A 16,886-nucleotide genomic window follows, 5' to 3' on the forward strand; every position below is an offset into this window, starting at 1 on the left:
CTGCAGTAAATGCATTTATTTATTTTCTCCTCACTTTACTAAAAGTGCAAACTCCAGTGGCCTTTTTGCACAACAAATCCCTGAGGCTGCAGAGCAATGTCTATTTTCTTTGAACTCCCTTGAGGGGAAATACCTCCCTCTTTTGCTGTGTATGTGAAACAGCTGATTACACTTGAGTTAGTAATCTGAACACCAAGGCATGCTTTATAAAAATTGTAATCCAAGGGCACAGAGATTAAGTGTTGCAAGTTATTAGTGACTTTTTCTCATGGTTTCAGTCCAAAAATGTGATCTTAGTGATCTGTCAAGGAAAGGGGCCTTAGGACCTAGGCAAAAATAGAATTCAAAGCTACTGATCACAAACTTGTTTTTTTTTCTGCAAAGAAAACCCATATGCAGTACTGAGCAACAGCATTCTGACTTATGTTATGGCTTTCCTTTTTTTTTCCTCTTGTGAAGAGGTTTCAGCGGGGATTACAGCTTTACTGTGTAGAACTATGTTTTCCAAGTGAGTTGAAGCAGGATTTCTTTGAAGTCTGACAGAATGTATCTAAGCCTTCCTCCATTTCAGACGGTGTCTGTAGAGTTTGGAGCACTTCCAGCAATAGCCCAGCTCATGTGGGCAGACTCGCATAGATGCTGGCATTAAAGGGCTGCTTGTCCCTATGCAGCTGGGAGCAAGACTGAGCCTTGTGCCACTTGGGCACATGCACTCATACATGTGCACGCACATGGATTTCTCTGGTGACCTCCAGGAAAATGGTTAGAAATCAAGTGTGATGAGAACACAGAACAGCCTGCGCTGATTAAATATGTGCAGACATGAGCATGGGCAGACAAGCACAGTGGCCAGAAACTTATATAGGTACAACTTCCCCCTTTTATCATTTTTTCCCTCTGTTTTTTTTACATGTCCCACCCCAAACTATTTTGATCCTTCTCACCTCCAACCTCCTGTTCCTCCTTCATGTTGTGTGCAATCCAAAGATGTTCTATTTTACATTCCATAGTGAGTCCAATCCTAGCCATCAATAGCCGCATTCCAGTTGTGGGAATCATCCCGCAATTCCTTAAATCCTCTGAAGTCTCCCTGTTGCCTTCATCATCAGCAGGTCAAGGGCTTCCACCATCACCTTGTCCCTCTAGCTTAGCTAAAGTGTCCTGCACCTTGTTCTGGGCAGGCTCACTATCACACCCTTCACTCTTCAAACCTAGTCTAAAGCCCTGTAAATAAGTCCAGAGAGCTTCTGGGCCAGGATCCTTTTTCCCCTTTGACTCAGGTGGTCCCCATCCATTGCTAGCAGGCCTGGTGCCAAATAAACCACCAAAGGATCAAAAAAAAAGAAAAAAAATCCCCCCAATGGCACCAGCCTCTTAGCCCCATGTTGATGAGAACAGTCTTCCTCCTTCTCTCAGCATCTTTCCCTGCTAACAAAGGGATGGAGGAAAATACCCCCTGAACTCCTGCTCCATCAACTAACTGTCCCAGTGCCCTGAAGTCCCTCTTGATCAGCACAGCCTATCCGAAATATCAGGAGTGGTAATAATCAGAGGGCCGCACCAGACTAGGGAGTTTCCTGCTAATGCCCGTGGCCCAGGCCACAGTTAGGTAGTGGATGTTCTTGTGAGGAGGACCTGGTGGGCATATCAGGGCCTCACCTCCCGTCAGAAGGGAGTCTCTTATGAAGATCATCCTTCTGTTGTGCTTGGTAGAGGCTGTCTTGAGGCACGGGGATGACTGCCTCACCCTAAACAGCCCTCTGTATGGGCTTTCTTCATCTTCCCTTACCTGTGCTTCGTGTCCCAGGGCTTCACACCAGTTACGCAAGGACACCTGTGGAGGTGGGGCAGGCTGGGATGAGGATCAGCTGCCACCCCATGCAGGAACCTGCCTCCATTTCTCCTTACCCTCCAGACCCGTCCCTCTGTCTGGCTGAGGGAGAGGTGGGGATCCACCACTACTTGTGGAGTGTCCCCCCAGTGCCTTACAGGGGTGCCAGGGAGCGCCTCTACCGGTCGATCTCTCTTTCACACTCTCAGATGCGTCTTAATATTTCTATCTCTACCAGAGGTAGTGGAGCAGATCACCCACCCGCGCACACTGCGGATCCCCACTACCCGCTGGTACTTGGGCCAGGTCCAGGCACTCCCTGCAGACAGAGACATGGACAGCTGCACGTTCGGTCAGGGCAGCCACAGTCTCCTAGGTAACAGGTTTTTGCCCAAGTGGAGAACAGGTTCCACTGACAAGGCAGTCAAGTTCGGTTAAGCAAACCAAATGCTTTCAGGGTGAGAAAGACCACAGCTACTGCCATGTTTGCCCTTTCTATGCTCTGCACTCCCTGGGAACACTCCCACTCCCAGGGATCTGATCTCCTCACTACTGGCTCTGCCCTCAGCATGTCAGTGCTGCATCTGTGCACAGGGTTGGCTCTTCCAGCTTGGGAGTATTGGAGTGTGCTCACTCTCCCTGGAAGGAAGGTGTAATATATATCAGTGTTTCCCTGTTTCCCTTTGCCTGCAGTCCCCCACAGTCCCCAAGTGCATTCTGGGGAAAGCGCCAACTGGAATGAAAGCCGGTAACTGGCAACCAACTGTATCGTCTCCCTCCTGGCTTATGAGCTCTGTCTCCCTGTGCTGCAGAACACTGGCAAGCCTTCTGTACTGTGGTGGGGTTGTCCCCTGCCGCCATTACCCTCTGGCATTAGCATGCAGTTCTATTTGGATCATGACAAAAGGTGTGGGGCTGCTCATACTCCTGGTGCAGCGCAACCTCCAGCACACACAGGTAGCAAGAGTTGCTCACTGGCCTCTCTTCTGGTATGACAGAGCTGTGTGCCTAATACTGCAGCTAAGACCTTCCTTTTGCCTTGGAAAAGGGATTGCCTCAGCCAAATCCATCCTCTGCAATTAGCACGTGGTTCTTGTGGTTTCTTTCTCGTACAATCTCAGAACCATAGAGGTTGTAAGGGACATCTGGATGTCATTGAGACCAATCCCCCCGCTAAAAGCAATTCCCCACAGGAGGTTGAGCAGAAGAGTATCCTGGATCATCCCCGTCAAGCTGCTGGCCACACTCTTTTTAATGTGCCCCAGGATACCATTGGACTTCTTGGTTGCAAAAGCACACAGCTGGCTCACAGCCAGCCTGATGTCCACTGGGACAAAGGACCTTCTCTGCAGAGCTCTTCTTCTGCAGATCAGACCCTAGCACAAAGAGTGAACAGCTGTGCTTTCTGTTTTAATATCGGAATTAGAGAATAGGTTTCAAGTTTGCCAAAAATTCATGAACTTCTTTGTTTCATTGCAGCTCCATTTTCCATTGACATAAATTCATTACTGGCCAATTTTCAAATGGAACATGCAGAGCTACAATCTAAAGTCTGATCTCTTCATTAAACAAGAAAAACTAAAACTAAAACTAAACTAATTAATACAATAAAATTAAAAAATAGTTTTGTTACTTATTCCATTATCTGACGCAATTTCTGAGGGCTGCTCTGAAAGTAATGCCCTCCAGTGCTGGTGGTGTGGCAGTAGGAGTTGAACTTTCCCACCAGTATTCCATGGTGTGTTATTGCCGTGTGACAGACGGCAGCAGAGGGCTAGTCTGACACAAAGGGTCTGACGTGGAAGTGCAGATGAAGCAGAGGTGTGTCACTGAACTCCTCCACGTGGAAGAAATGTCACCCACTGACATTCATCGAAGCACGGGGAGCATTGAAAGAGACCAAGCAGTGGATGTGAGCACAGTGAGGTGGGGGGCAGTGGCAACAGCAAGAGTAGGTCAGCTCCGCTGGTGCAGATTGTTACAGGTGCAGCATGGCGTGCAAACTCTTGTTCATTGCTGGTGAAAAGGCATAGCTCATGGTGGTGACAGCTTTGTAGCTGAGAACGCGAAGGGGATTCAAGATAGATTACAGCTTTCCTGTGTGGAACTCTATTTTCCAATTGAGTTGAAGCGGGATTTCTCTCCAAAAGTCTGGCAGCCTGTATCTGGATGGCACGGACTCTGGCATTAAGGGGCTGCATGGCCCTGGGCAGCTGGGAGCAAGTCTGAGCCTTGCTGCCTCTGGGCGCATGCACTCACACAAACAAGTGTGCATGCGTGCAGGTGCACACACACACACCCCCAACTGCCTTAGTGACAGAAGATATTGTCTTCCCGTCTTCCCTGTCTCTGTCTATACTGCTGGAGGCTGTCCTGAGGAGCCCTGTACCCTGAGGTCCCAGAGGAAGTCAGGATCAGGGGAGGAGTTTGCCTCAGTTGATGAGGACTGGGTTAAGGAGCAATTAATCCGGACATCCATAAATGCATGGGTCCTGATGGGATGCACCCATGGGTGCCGAGGGAACTGGAGAATGTCATTGCTAAGCTGCTCTGCATTACCTTTGGTAAGTTGTGGGAAATCAGAGGGTTGCATGAGGACTGGGGGAAAACAATTGTCACTGCAGTCTTCAGAAAGGGCAAGAAGGAGGACCCGGGTGACTATAGACTGATCAGCCTCACCTCCATCCCTGGAAAGGTGATGGAAAAGCTTGTCCCTGGCACTGCCTCTAGGCATATCAAGGAGAAGAGGGTTATTAGGGGCAGTCACATGGCTTCACCAAGGGGAAGTCATGCTTGACCAACCTGATCGCCTTTTATGAAAACATAACCAGATGGATAGACGATGGCAAAGCAGTGGATGTGGTCTATCCTGATTTTAATAGAGCGTTTGGCACCGTGTTCCACAGCAGCCTTGCAGTTAAACTCAGGAAGGGTGGTCTGGACAATTGAGTAGTGAGGTGGACTGTGAACGAGCTGAAGGAAACAAGCCAGAGAGTTGTGCTCAGTGGGACAGAGCAAGTCTAGTTGGAGGCCTGTATCTAGTTCCTCGTACCCCTCCAGGGTCTCTACGAGGACCAGGACTATTCCGTATATTCATCAATGACTTGGATGAGGGAGTAGAGTGCACTGCTAGCAGGCTTGCTGATGACACAAAGGGATGAGGGAGCTGGGTCTCTTTAGCTCGGAGAAGAGGAAACAGAGGTGGCCTCGTTCACGTTTATAAACATGCAAAGGGTGTGCATCAGGAGGATGGAGCCAGGCTCTCTGCAGTGACACCCAGTGACAGGACCAGGGGTAAAAGGCGCAAGCTGGAACACAGGAGGTTCCACAAAAGTATGAGAAAAAACTTCTTCATGGTAAGGGTAACAGAACACTGGAATGGGCTGCCCAGAGAGGCTGTGGGCTCTTGTCTGGAGACATTCAAAACCTGCCAGGACAGGATCCTCTGTGACCTAATTTAGGTGTTCCTGCTAAGGCAGGGGGATTGGACTAGATGATGTTTCGAGGTTCCTTCCAAATCCTGACATTCAGTGACTCTGTGATTCTGAAACAGGTATGGAGAAGGGACAGCAGCTATTAAAATGAAGACTTGGTTAAAAAAAATACTCTTTTCACATCGTAGTTGGGATTTTGGTGTTTAATTATTCAAATAAATAATACAAATTTTTAACTCATCTTTTCTTCGCTCTTCCCTCTTCCCTCTTCTCTCTTCTCTCATTCCCTTCCCCTTCCCTCTCCTCTCCTCTCCTCCCCTCCCCTTCTCTTCTCTCTCTTCCTCTTCCTCTTCCTCTTCTCTTTTCTCTCTTCTACCGCCCCCACCGTTGAAGACAAAACTCTCTTATTCTCCTCCATGTCTCACTAGAAAAAGGAGAGTCTCAAGTTGTCACTGAGTCATTTTTGCCTCAAATGGGCTTTAGGGGAGAAAAGAAAAGCTGCTTCCTCCCCGGCTCCCTCTGGCAGAGGCAAACTACAAGTGCGACCAGAGCAAGAGCAAAGGCGGGAGTACCAATACCTGTCTGTGGCCTGAGGCAGCCGGGAGAAGTTGTCAATCATGACCTCTTTGTGACAGCGGGAGAGGATGACCACCGCCTGGCACAGGAAGGGCACGAACGTGCTCTGCTGCGCGGATGATGTGCAGCTGCGCAGGATGTAGAGGATCAGCAGCGCCTGAAAGAAGAAAGGAAGAAAGAACAACTTGCTGCATCCTTGACTCTGCAGTGAGTAACCACGGACATTCAGCACATGAGCAGTGCCTGCTCCCTTGACATGCTGCCAAGGCCTGAGCCTAAATTTCATGCCAGCCACCCTGTCCAAGCCCTGGCTCTGCACTCAGGCTGTGCTTCTTTAGCACAAGAGGCAAACGGCACAAGGCGTAGTGCAGCAGCCAGCGAAAGTCCAAGACAAGTGGAAGAAAGTCTCTTACGTCCCGACAGATGTCCTTCCCGTACATCTGCAGAAAGGTGATCATCCACTTCCCAGCTGCACGCACACGCATTCCCCTGGCTTTCCGGAAGGTGTCCTTGATGGCCATCATGAAGTCGACGGTTTGTTCCAGGGGGAAGTCGCTGCACACCACCTGCAGAGAAAAGAGAAGCAGGAGAGATCTCATCACTGCTCTGCGGCAGCTCTTCAGAACAGAAAGCAGTCTTGAGGGCGTTCTTAGTTCAGCGGTTTGCTGGTCAGTCAGGTAGCAATTGCAGTGCTCCTGCTGTCCATACCCTTCCATTCACATGTATGGGGGTTGAGCGTTCTCTCAGCTTCTCCATCCATGCTGTTTGCTTACATGCAAAGCCTACCTCCCAGCAAGCCACAGTCGCACATGCACATGCACACACACACACACACACCATGGAATCAGCTCCTCGCTCTGGGCGCCTGAAGGCCAGACATAGCTCAGCGCCTCCTGCTACTTGCTGAGAAAAGTGGTCTCGGGGTGACAGCTCTTTCTGGAAGTGGTGGGACAGGCTGGAGGGAGCAGAGGGATGTGCAGAAGCCTACACACTGAGATCCCACCACTCTTTTTTGGGTCCACCTACCCTTGCGATTTTGGATGAGGTCTGGAGCTGAGAGATGGTGCTGCAGTCATTCAGCCCCTCACACTGGCTCCCAGTGTCTCCCATCTCAATGACTCCGTTGGTCACCTTGGCTGGAAAGAGCACGGAGAGAAAATGGAAGTCATGCTTCTGAAAACAGAACCTCTTTCCACGGGGGATAGACAGAGGACAGGGTGGGGACAAGAAGAGAACTGTGCGTGGTGCCTCTCCCTCCTGTACACAGGGCCCGGCCTGTGGGGCTCTGGTAGCGCTGCGGAGGAGAGCACAGGGCTGGTGCATCCCGCTCTACTCACCTTGGATTCGGAGGAGGGAGCTCAGGCAGGTGGCGGCCAACTGGCGGGATGCGGGCATGGGGTCACACGTCAGCGGAGCCAGCAATCCCACCAAGGAGCCAAAGTGCTTGCAGGCATCTCTTCTCTGCAGGGATGAGAGGCAGGAACAAAGCTGTAGGCAGCCCCAGCTCTCCCTAGCTTCTCCTGCCCGTGCCTTCCCCACGCATGGGTGACACAGCATGCACAGCTGGGCGGAGCTTGCCTTCCGGCTCAGGAACACCGGGGAGGGAGCAGGGGGCATGCGAGGGGGCTCTTTACTCACTTGAAGCTCTTCACAAGCAGCCAGCAGCTGGGAGCAGGTCTGCAGGGCCCTCTTGCGCTCCCACATGTTGTCTGATGTCAGTGATCTCTGCAGGACCTGGGGCAGAGCATCCGTCTCACTACGGACATCTTTTCTTTCCCTTCCTGCCACCCTCCTCCCTGTCCCTCCTTTCCTGACACGTTCCCTCAGGGCTTGCCCTGTGGCTCCACATGGCCTCACTGAGCAGCGGCACTGCTGCCTGCTCTCTCTGCAGACACTCCTGCCTCCTAATCCAGGAGCCTTTCCTCAGCTGCGGCCTGCCAGGGGCTGGCTCCTGCCTTTTCTCTTGCAGGGCCCATTTCTCTGCCCATTTCTGTGCTCGCAGTGAGCTGGCACGTCTGCAGGAGATTTCTCTCCCTCTCATCGTCCTCTCAGTCCCCAGATCTCTGTCCCTGCTACCAAAAGGCACCATGCTTTCTCCCTTTCCCCACAAGTACTCACATGGACTATGTTCTGGAAGAAGCTGAGGGTGGGCTCTGTCTTGAGTAGGACCACCATGAGCTGGCCAAGAGCTTTCAGTGATGTTTGCTGAAGCTGAGAGCAGAAGAGGGGATTGAGGTGTGTCATCATGGCTGGTGTCAGAGCACAGGTCGTGTGTGCTGAGAAAGGGCTCCGAGTGAGAGGTGGCTGGGAAAATTGCGGCAGCTTACCTGCAGGTACTGTGCTGCTTGCCGTGACTTCTTGATCTTCAGCATCATCCTCGCTGAAGGGTGCGTCACAATATTCCTGCAGCACAGAGTCAGCATTTCACTCATGTCCTTGCTTCCTACAGAAGGCTTCAGCTTGCTGACAGGAGAAAAGGGAGAGAAAGCAGAAAGAGTCTTTACTAGTGCTCTCCAGAGTGCTTCAGACAACATCTGAGATTCTCCTAATCAAAAGCTGCAAAGCCAACACCCCCAGTCTGTGCTGCTGAGCGCTGTATTCAGTTCCATCAGCACTCGCCTCCTCCCTGGCAGCAGTGAACAACCTCCCTCTCTGAAGGGAAGGAGGCCCCAGGTGTCCCTTCTCTTTGCTGCCAGGGGACAGGAGCACCAGGGCCTTTCTCCCCGCCCAGAACCTCACCTTAGCTGGGCACAACAGCCCAGCCTTCTCTCCTGTAGATGTGGCTCCTCACCCCCTCCCCCCTCCAGGCCTTCAGAAGCTATCCTAAAGGGGGACCACCATCCTGCCTGGCAACCCCAGAGGCTCCAATCCTTACCTCAGCTGCTCCAGGGCCAGAACCACCTTGAGGGGCACTGGGGATACACGGGTGCCCAAGTAATACTTCTTCAGCAAGTCCTGCAAGTACCAGAGAAACGTTGTCAAGGTGGGTAAGGGGCATGCGAGAGCTCTTCTGCCCGGCGCAGAGACAGACACAGCTGCCACACACCGGCCCCATCACTCCCACATTTCCCACCGAGGCACTGCAGGATGCAGCAGCTCCACAGCTGGTGGACCTAGCCCACTGCCCAGCACCCAGGGTCCCCGCCAGCTGGAGACGTGTGGCTGAGGGAGACCTGCATGGTTCCAGGGATGGGAGCCTCGTGGCACGGCCCGGAACTCCTCTGCAGAGAGCCCTGTCTCTAGGCACTCACCATCAGGATCTCCAGCAGCTTGCCCTTCAAGGAGGGGTTAAAGAAGGCGGAGCCACCCACAGCATGGACGGCAGAGCTGAAGTCAGTGATGCTCTGCACCAGCGCGAGCTTGTTCTGCAAGTCCTGGGGCCCAAGAGAGAAGAACATTCTTTGAACTGTGGGAAGGGTCAGTGGCTGCAAGGGGGACACGTGGGGGCAACGCTAAGGGAAGGGCTTGGATCTTCATCTGGGCACAAACCGTTCTGTGAGGGACCTTTGGAAAGAGAAGGCCCATTGAAATGGACATCCCCCCACGTGGAGGGGCTGCAGCTGGGCGCTCTGACACCCTGGCACGCTGTGAACTCTCACCTGGCAGCTGCAGCTGTACAGCAGCAGGATGTTGCCCACAATGTCTCCCTCCAGGCGGGCAAGCAGCTGCTCCTTGGAGGCTCGCAGTGCCAAGCTGCCATGGGCGAGGATGAGAGCGCTGCGTGTAGCCTGAGCTCTCGCGCTGTCCAGCTCCGTCTGTGAGGGGAGAAATGCCTTGAGACACTCGCTCAGCAGCCCCCAGTGCCCTGCGGTGCACCTGGGCTCCCAGGGCAGGAGCTGCTGTGAAAATAAGGCAGCAGAATGCCAAGATGGAAACCCGTAGCACTTTACCTTCTTGCGCCTGGAAATCCTCCCATTCCGGCCTTTGCACAGCCTGGACGCAAACACGGTGAGTGTGTCCAGGACTGTGTGGAAGTTGCTGTCAGCAGCATGGCTGACAAGAGAGATCATTCCCTGCACAAAAGAACGAGGGGCAGTTGGCGCAGGCCTGAACCCATCGGCGCGGCCAGCCACAGTGGCCGGGCTGGTCGTCACTTGAGGGAAGCAGCAGCGGGGAGGAGATGGAAAGGCCCGGAGCAGGGCCAGGAGAAGCCCTCTGCCCCGGGGACAGAGCGGGGATGCTGGCAGAATGTGGGAGGAGAGCTCACCTGGGCCTCAGATGGCTCCTCTGCATTTGCCCCCTCCAGGTGCTGCAGCAGCTTCTCTTGCACGTGGAGGACTTCCTTACAAGCTCCCAGAACGGTCCCCAGAGCCTTGTACAGGAAGGTCTGCGTGGGAAGGGAAGGAATAAGCTGGGATGTGGCAGCAGCCTGACCTGCTGGCAGAGGGCCGGGGGGGAAGGACCCACGCTCCCTGGGAGTCGCTGAGAGCAGCTGCAGGGCCGAGCTGTAGCCAGCCGCCAGGCAGTTTGCAGGCAAAGGCCCGCTGGGGGGCACGGGCTGGGGAAGCAGCGTGAGCAGCCCGTGTGGGCAGAGCACCAGCCTCAGCCCCAGCCCCAGTTGGGCACCTGCAGCTGCACTGCTGGGGAGAGCCGGGGGAGACCTACCTTTTCTCCAGAGCTGCTGGCAGAGCTGCTCAGCTGCCGGCTCAGCTCGCAGCTCAGGGCCATGGTCCAGGCCTCGTCCTCCATGATGTCCAGTGATGCCTTCACAAACTGTTGGAGAACAAGAAAAGCCAATGATCCCTCTCCCTTTACCTCTTCCCAAATTCCCGAGTCGCTGCAGCCTTCTGGGGATCAGCTCCCCCCAGCATTCCCTCCATTAAAGCCGCCTGCCACTCTTTTCCTAGGACCCCCCTTGGGCTTGGGACAAAGAGGAAGAGGCAGCGCCACAAAGACGTGCAGCCACACCACAGCAGCTTTTGAGAGGCTGTTCCTGGTGGCTTGTATGGGAGCGGGTCTCCTTGAGGCAGGCAAGCACTTCTCTGCACCATGCCTTCCTGCAATGCTGTACCTTTAGCAGACGGTGCTCCCACTCTGCAGAGTCTGTGAAGCTCTCATCTTTCCCTGCACAGCAACAAGAAGCAAAAAACCTTTGCTTGGGCTCAAGCCACAGAAAAAGAGCTGCTGCAAACCCGGCTTGGCCTGGGCACTCGGCACTGCCAAGCCGGGACCTGCACCCCCTCCACAATGACCTGTCCCTCCCCACAGACACTGTGGGGAGGTGCTCCTGCTGTGTCCCAGCAGGAGCACAGAACTGATGGCTCCAAGAGGGCTGTCTCAGGGGACTTGAAGAGCCCACCCGTGCCCTGGAATGGGCAGATCCCCGGGGGGAAAGGTCTGCCAACATCACTGCTGTCTCCCTCGAATGGGAACAGCAGCAGAGCAAGCGCTGGGGCACAGACAACACTTCCCCTCTGCCACGCTGCAGAGCTGCATTTTCACTCCCCTCCTTCCATGCCTCCGTCCCTCCCTCCCCACCAGCACTTTACCTTCGAGGCACTGCAGCAGCAGAGGGATCTCAGCAGCCCACACAGGCTCCACAGCTCTGTGGATCTTGCTGTGGAGGTTTTGCATGAGAAGCAAGGCAGCGGCTTGGAGTTCGCTGCCTGCAACAGGGCTCCCTGCCACCACCTGAGCAAGAGCGAGGAGAAACTGGGTCACTTGTGCAGCAAGAGAAGTGGCTTCCTCCAGGATGGAAGCAGCCCGGCTCTCCCTGGAGGGCAAGGAGCAGCCAGCAGCTTTGCCCCTGGTGCTGCAAGCCTGGGTAGAGAACAGCATCCCCAGGGCTGAGGCGGGCGCTGGCACGCTCGCCCATGCTGCTTCCTCCTTGGGGATCGTGGCACTGGCCTCTGGAGCATGTACTCACCAGCAGACGTGCCAGCAGTATCTGGGGAGTCAGCAGTGGGCCTGCAGGGAGAAAGAAGTGCTGAGTGAGATGCAGCCTCGCCATGCCCTGCCATACGCACCTCTGCTGTCCCTTCTGGGTGCCAGCGTGGGTCAACAGAGCTCGCAGGGGGAGTTTCTGCTCCTACCTTGAAACATGGAGCTGAGGAAGTGGGGATCCAGTTCTTCCATGTCCCGCACCGTCAGGTCCCCTCTCTCAGCCAGGGCTCGGATGCAGCGGGAGACCGGGATCAGCATGCCGGTGTACTGGGCTGGCACCACGTACAGCAGCAGCCGCGGCCACAGGAGCTGTAGGGAACAAGGCAGTTGAGCATGTCAGCATTCCTGCCTCCGCTCAGAGATGAAGAGGATTCTGTGAGTTTCCCTGAGTCTTGTGTGCGTCAGAGCACGTTGGAGGAGAGACGTGGGGTGTTGGAAGAGGACAAGGAGCACGTGGTGCGAAGGCACGGAGTGGCAGCAGGGCAGAGTGTGACTTACTTTGGTCATCCCTCTCGCGGAGACATCCAGTGACCCCAGGATGTCCATGCACAACGCTTGGAGTGCTCCTTCTTCCCGGGCTTCCTGGGCAGAAAGGTCTCCGGCTGCCTGCACAACAGTGGTGTTGAAATGCCGATTACTCTCAGTTCTCAGGGGCCTCTCATGAGGCTCAGTGCTTCTGTGCCAGCCTCTGAGCAGCACGGGTCTTCCAAAGGAAGATGCTGCCCACTGTCCTCACCCTTCTTCCCGTGGTGCGGCTGAACTCACTGAAGATGTGCCCCACCACATCCCAGGCTGAGCAGCTCCAGGCGTTAGCGCTGAGCACATCCTTGATGAAGTGCAGCACGGCCCTCCTCACCTGCCAGGAGTCAATTGTGGATTTGATTTTCCTGCTCAGGAGGCAAAGGGAAGCCACCTGCTCATTGGGGCTGCCCTTTGGGCATGAGCAGAGACAACAGAGCACAGGAGAAGCCTTGGCTCCTGAGGTGGAGGCCAGGCCTTAGCATCAGGCTGTGCGCTTTCCATGCACAGCACAGGGACCTGACCACTCCACGCTGCCTGCTCTCTAACCACAGGAGCCATCGCAACCACGTTGTCAATGCTCCAGCACCTCCCTGATCACCCAAGTCCCGCCCTTGTTGGCATCAGCATCTCCACCCCAGCAGTGCTTTCCTTTCCCACGTCAGCTCACCTGGGTACTGGGGTCACTGCACAGACACTGCACAGCCTCCACAACCTGGGGCAGCTTCTCTGTCATGACAGGCTCTACGAGAGATGCACAGAAGCACGCATGGAGGCACAACCCATATGACAAAAGGGATCCCTGGAAGTCCAACCCACGGCACTGACCATCAGAGCGAGCCAGAGCGCCAAACAGACCCAGGGCTGCCACACAACTGGCCTTCCTCTGACTGCCCAGCTGCAACTGCAGAAACAGGACCGTTTCCTCTGGGCGGATTCGTGCTGCAGGAGGAAATGCCACACTGTTATCAAGAAACTCGCGCTCACTCCTGAGGCTTGCGAGAGAGGTTTTGGACAGGGCACTGCCAAGCATCGTCATATCTCCTCTGCTTACCCTGCAGCAGGATGCAGTGGGTCAGCTCTGCTCTGTCAGCCTCGCTGTGCTGTTTGGTGTCGTCAGAGAGCTGTGGGAACAAGGTCCATTTGAGAAAATTGCATCAGCACTGAGTATGGGAAAGAAACTGAGCTACCAGCTCTCGTCTCCCTTGGCACTCTTGGGAAGAGGAGATGCAGACAAAACACAGCCTGCTCCGGGGGCACATGCATGGCTCTGCAGCCGCCACAGGCATGCAGGAGCTAAGGCTGAGCAGCCATCATAGGCTCGGAGCTCCACAGTCCTCCTGAGACTTAGTCAAGAGGGAAACTGCTGTGGGCGCAAGGGTAGGCTCCCCTTACCTGGTAGAACACGGCACTGGTGATGGCCAGAAACTTGTCCTCTGGGATGATGGACTGAACTCCCGCTAAGGCCTCCAGGAAGATACTGAGGCTCTGCAAGAGACCGGGAGAGGAAGAAAGTGCTGAAGCCACATCTAGCCACTTGGGAGAGGAGAAACTGATTCCCAGTGGTTTTTCTGTTGGGAGAAGCTCCCGCACAGGTATTCTGTTTTGTCCCCTCCTCCCGGCAGCATGAAGAAAGTCTCCCTGCTCTCAACCGAGCCCTGTTTGGGCATCGTTTGCAGGCATTTCCCACCCAGCAGCCCTCTTCTTCCCCATCAGATACAACTGGATGGGGTCCCCTGGCTGTCAGCACACAGCTCCTCAGGCACACAGAGTCCCATGGTGGTGGTGATGGTAAAGCCTTCCATTCCCAGGATGGGCCCTAGTGACTCCTGGCTTCCTTCTGGCTCCTGTCTGGGTTATTCCTTCCTTCACTGAAGAACTCAGGAAGCCTCAGACCTCCCTTGGACATTTATTCCTTCTTCCTCCAAGGGCTCCCAGCCTTCTCCCTGCATCCCGCTGACCCCTCGTGGCACTTGCATGGGCTCCACACTGATCCCTGCACAACATCTCACCTTGGTCACCGTGCAGGTGTCTTGGGCCTCCTGATACTGGTGCACGAGCCAGAGGACCTGCTCCCAGACGTGCTTTTGCTGCTGCTCCTCTTGCAGGAGGACGGTCAACATGGCAGTCACAGCCCCAAGGACAGCCCGTTTGTCCTGGAGAGGGATGGCAGAGGCCCAGCATCAAAGACTGAAGGTTTGCCCTTCCTACAGAGAGGCCTTTCTCTTTCCCTTTCCCTTCCCCATTCCCCCGTGCCCAGCAGGAGATGGGCTTGCTCTCCCTGGGCAGGCAGGTTTTCCCCACACCCTCATCCCCGGCTCTCCCTGCCACAGGGCTGTGGCATGCGGCTGTTCCCTGGTAGAGAGATCCAGCCCTGAGAACAAATCCAGTTCAGGGCACTTTGCAGAGCCAGCCCTCTCCCTCTCATCACCCCTCTGCTCTCAGCCTGCTGGGCACAGACAGAGCTGCCGACATTGATGTCCCCATCACCATCCCCGGCTGGGAATGCAGCAGTGCTCACCTCTTCCTCCTTGCAGTCCTGCCAGTTGCTCAGCACAGAGCAGAAGAGCTGGTAAAGATTCTGATAGATCTGCTCTGTCTCTGCGGCAGGCCAAGGGCATTGCTTTCTGGAGTGCAAGTGAACCTTGACTCCTTCCAACCATTGTTTCACAACTGAAAACAAAACAAAGCAAAACAAAAAAATGAATAATCAATTAAAAAAAAAAAAAAAAAAAGAGAGGGTAGAGAGAGAGAAAGAAAAGGGAGCCTGTGAGAGTCTGCAGCAGGGCAAGGTGCAAGGGCTGTCCCAAACCTCCCTGCTTTGGGGCCGGCACTCACCAGCACAAGCAATGCGCAGGGTCCGGCCGCTCCTCACATGGCCCACCACACTGCACAGGCCGGCCAGCATCAGCCACACAAAGGAGATGCACTGTGGAGCTGCAGAGAGGAAGGAGAGGGGCACGGTCAGAGACCCAGCAGTGAGAGAGGAGGGGCTGCAGCCCTGCATCCCCCAGCCCTACGCAGATCACGAGCAAGGGGTGAGACCCCTTTGCCCGGTTGTCAGGAGGCTGAGGGCACTCTACCATAGATGCTGAAGAGTTTGCTCAGGGTGACGAGCACAAACTCCTTGCACATCTCCCGTGTGGCCTTCAGGTGGCCCTGGAGCTCGGCCATCACCAAGGAGAAGTGAGTCCGGGCCAGAGCCACCAGGACATTGCTGGCAGCCGCCCTCACGCTGTCCGTCACGCCCTGAAAAAGAGTCACTGGTGACACACGGCACAGGAGGCTGCCCGAGCCTTCCCTTGGAAGGGCCAAGCCAGCGCCGTCTGCCAGCAGAACAGCAGCACGGGCAGGCAGCTCCCTTTGCCTTCGGGAGTGAGCCCTCACCTGGGCTGCTGTCAGGTCCTGGGACACCTCAGCCAGCAGCCGGTTCACCACTCCGCACGGCGGGCGGCTGTCCTCTTCCCCCAGGACGTGCTCCAGCTCGCAGTACGCCTGCTCTCGGTCACCCTGGGGACAGGGATAGGTCACGTTTTGCTTTGCCCTTGTTCCCGGGGAGCCGCCCGCTGCCGCCCATCGCTCTGCCGATGTGCTGCCGGGGCCTGGCAGCCACGGGACAAGAAGCAGGGCAAGGACCGATGGTTGGACGTCCCCAGCTCACCTCCTGGTCTTGCAGGCGCTGCAGCAGTAAAGTCACGGCACAGATGGGGACAGGGCTTTCCACCCTGCCTCTCTCTCTGCGACGTGTACATCTGGGCATGCAGCCCACACAGGCAAAGAGACCTGGAAGGAAAGAGCAGAGCAGCGGTCGCTGGTGTTGCTTGGAGCCAGGGCCAAGCATGCAGCCAGCTCTGGGAGGAACGCTCCTCCAGCCCCACAGCGCGGGGTGGGCTGCGCTGGCACTTGCGTGGTTGGTGGGGAGAGGGGAGAGAGCCTTCCCCTGGCTGGGGTACTGGGGAAAGCACAGTGGGTGGCTGCAGCAGAGCAAGGACAGTGCTGCTGGCACGTCCTAAACAGGCATTGGAGGCACACACGTGCTCGGGCAGCACCACGGTGTCCAGAGAGGTGGAGGGACCTCACCTCGAAGGGCTCTCAGCCGCTCCATCACAACAGGATGCTTCCAGACAGACACAACGCTCTCTCTGGGTTCACTTCCTGCGCGTCCCACAAGCGGACTGAGCCACCGCCCCCACCGCTGCCACAGGGGTGAAAGCCACAATTGTGACATCACAGCAAGGAGTGTCACCTCACAGAGCATGACATGCCCTGGGCTGGGGACCTGTTTTCAAATGGAACATGCAGAGCTGCAATCTAAAGTCTGATCTCTTCATTAAACAAGAAAAACTAAAACTAAAACTAAACTAATTAATACAATAAAATTAAAAAATAGTTTTGTTACTTATTCCATTATCTGACGCAATTTCTGAGGGCTGCTCTGAAAGTAATGCCCTCCAGTGCTGGTGGTGTGGCAGTAGGAGTTGAACTTTCCCACCAGTATTCCATGGTGTGTTATTGCCGTGTGACAGACGGCAGCAGAGGGCTAGTCTGACACAAAGGGTCTGACGTGGAAGTGCAGATGAAGCAGAGGTGTGTCACTGAACTCCTCCACGTGGAAGAAATGTCACCCACTGACATTCATCGAA

The 16,886-nt window shown here is 55.1% G+C and overlaps 1 protein-coding gene across 1 annotated transcript; it reads right to left on the minus strand.

Annotated features, from left to right (window-relative positions):
• Nucleotides 1-5,669: 5,669 nt before the first annotated feature.
• Nucleotides 5,670-16,348, minus strand: LOC122155871 (maestro heat-like repeat-containing protein family member 2B). Its single transcript, XM_042810186.1, is given in 32 exon segments — nucleotides 5,670-5,689; nucleotides 5,844-5,869; nucleotides 5,871-5,998; nucleotides 6,255-6,407; nucleotides 6,868-6,977; nucleotides 7,179-7,302; nucleotides 7,480-7,566; nucleotides 7,960-8,052; nucleotides 8,169-8,304; nucleotides 8,717-8,796; nucleotides 9,093-9,215; nucleotides 9,441-9,596; nucleotides 9,732-9,854; nucleotides 10,049-10,168; nucleotides 10,447-10,554; nucleotides 10,853-10,905; nucleotides 11,331-11,472; nucleotides 11,708-11,748; nucleotides 11,874-12,033; nucleotides 12,223-12,330; nucleotides 12,461-12,580; nucleotides 12,914-12,987; nucleotides 13,072-13,185; nucleotides 13,298-13,367; nucleotides 13,639-13,731; nucleotides 14,256-14,399; nucleotides 14,765-14,916; nucleotides 15,082-15,180; nucleotides 15,327-15,492; nucleotides 15,631-15,753; nucleotides 15,905-16,026; nucleotides 16,324-16,348. Coding segments are annotated over 32 exon segments (3,393 nt in total).
• Between the last annotated feature and the right edge of the window lie 538 nt (nucleotides 16,349-16,886).

This window comes from Centrocercus urophasianus, unplaced genomic scaffold (assembly GCF_019232065.1).
Source record: "Centrocercus urophasianus isolate 14NV4802_14NV808 unplaced genomic scaffold, USGS_Curo_1.0 seq_12, whole genome shotgun sequence".
NCBI classification, from domain to species: domain Eukaryota; kingdom Metazoa; phylum Chordata; class Aves; order Galliformes; family Phasianidae; genus Centrocercus; species Centrocercus urophasianus.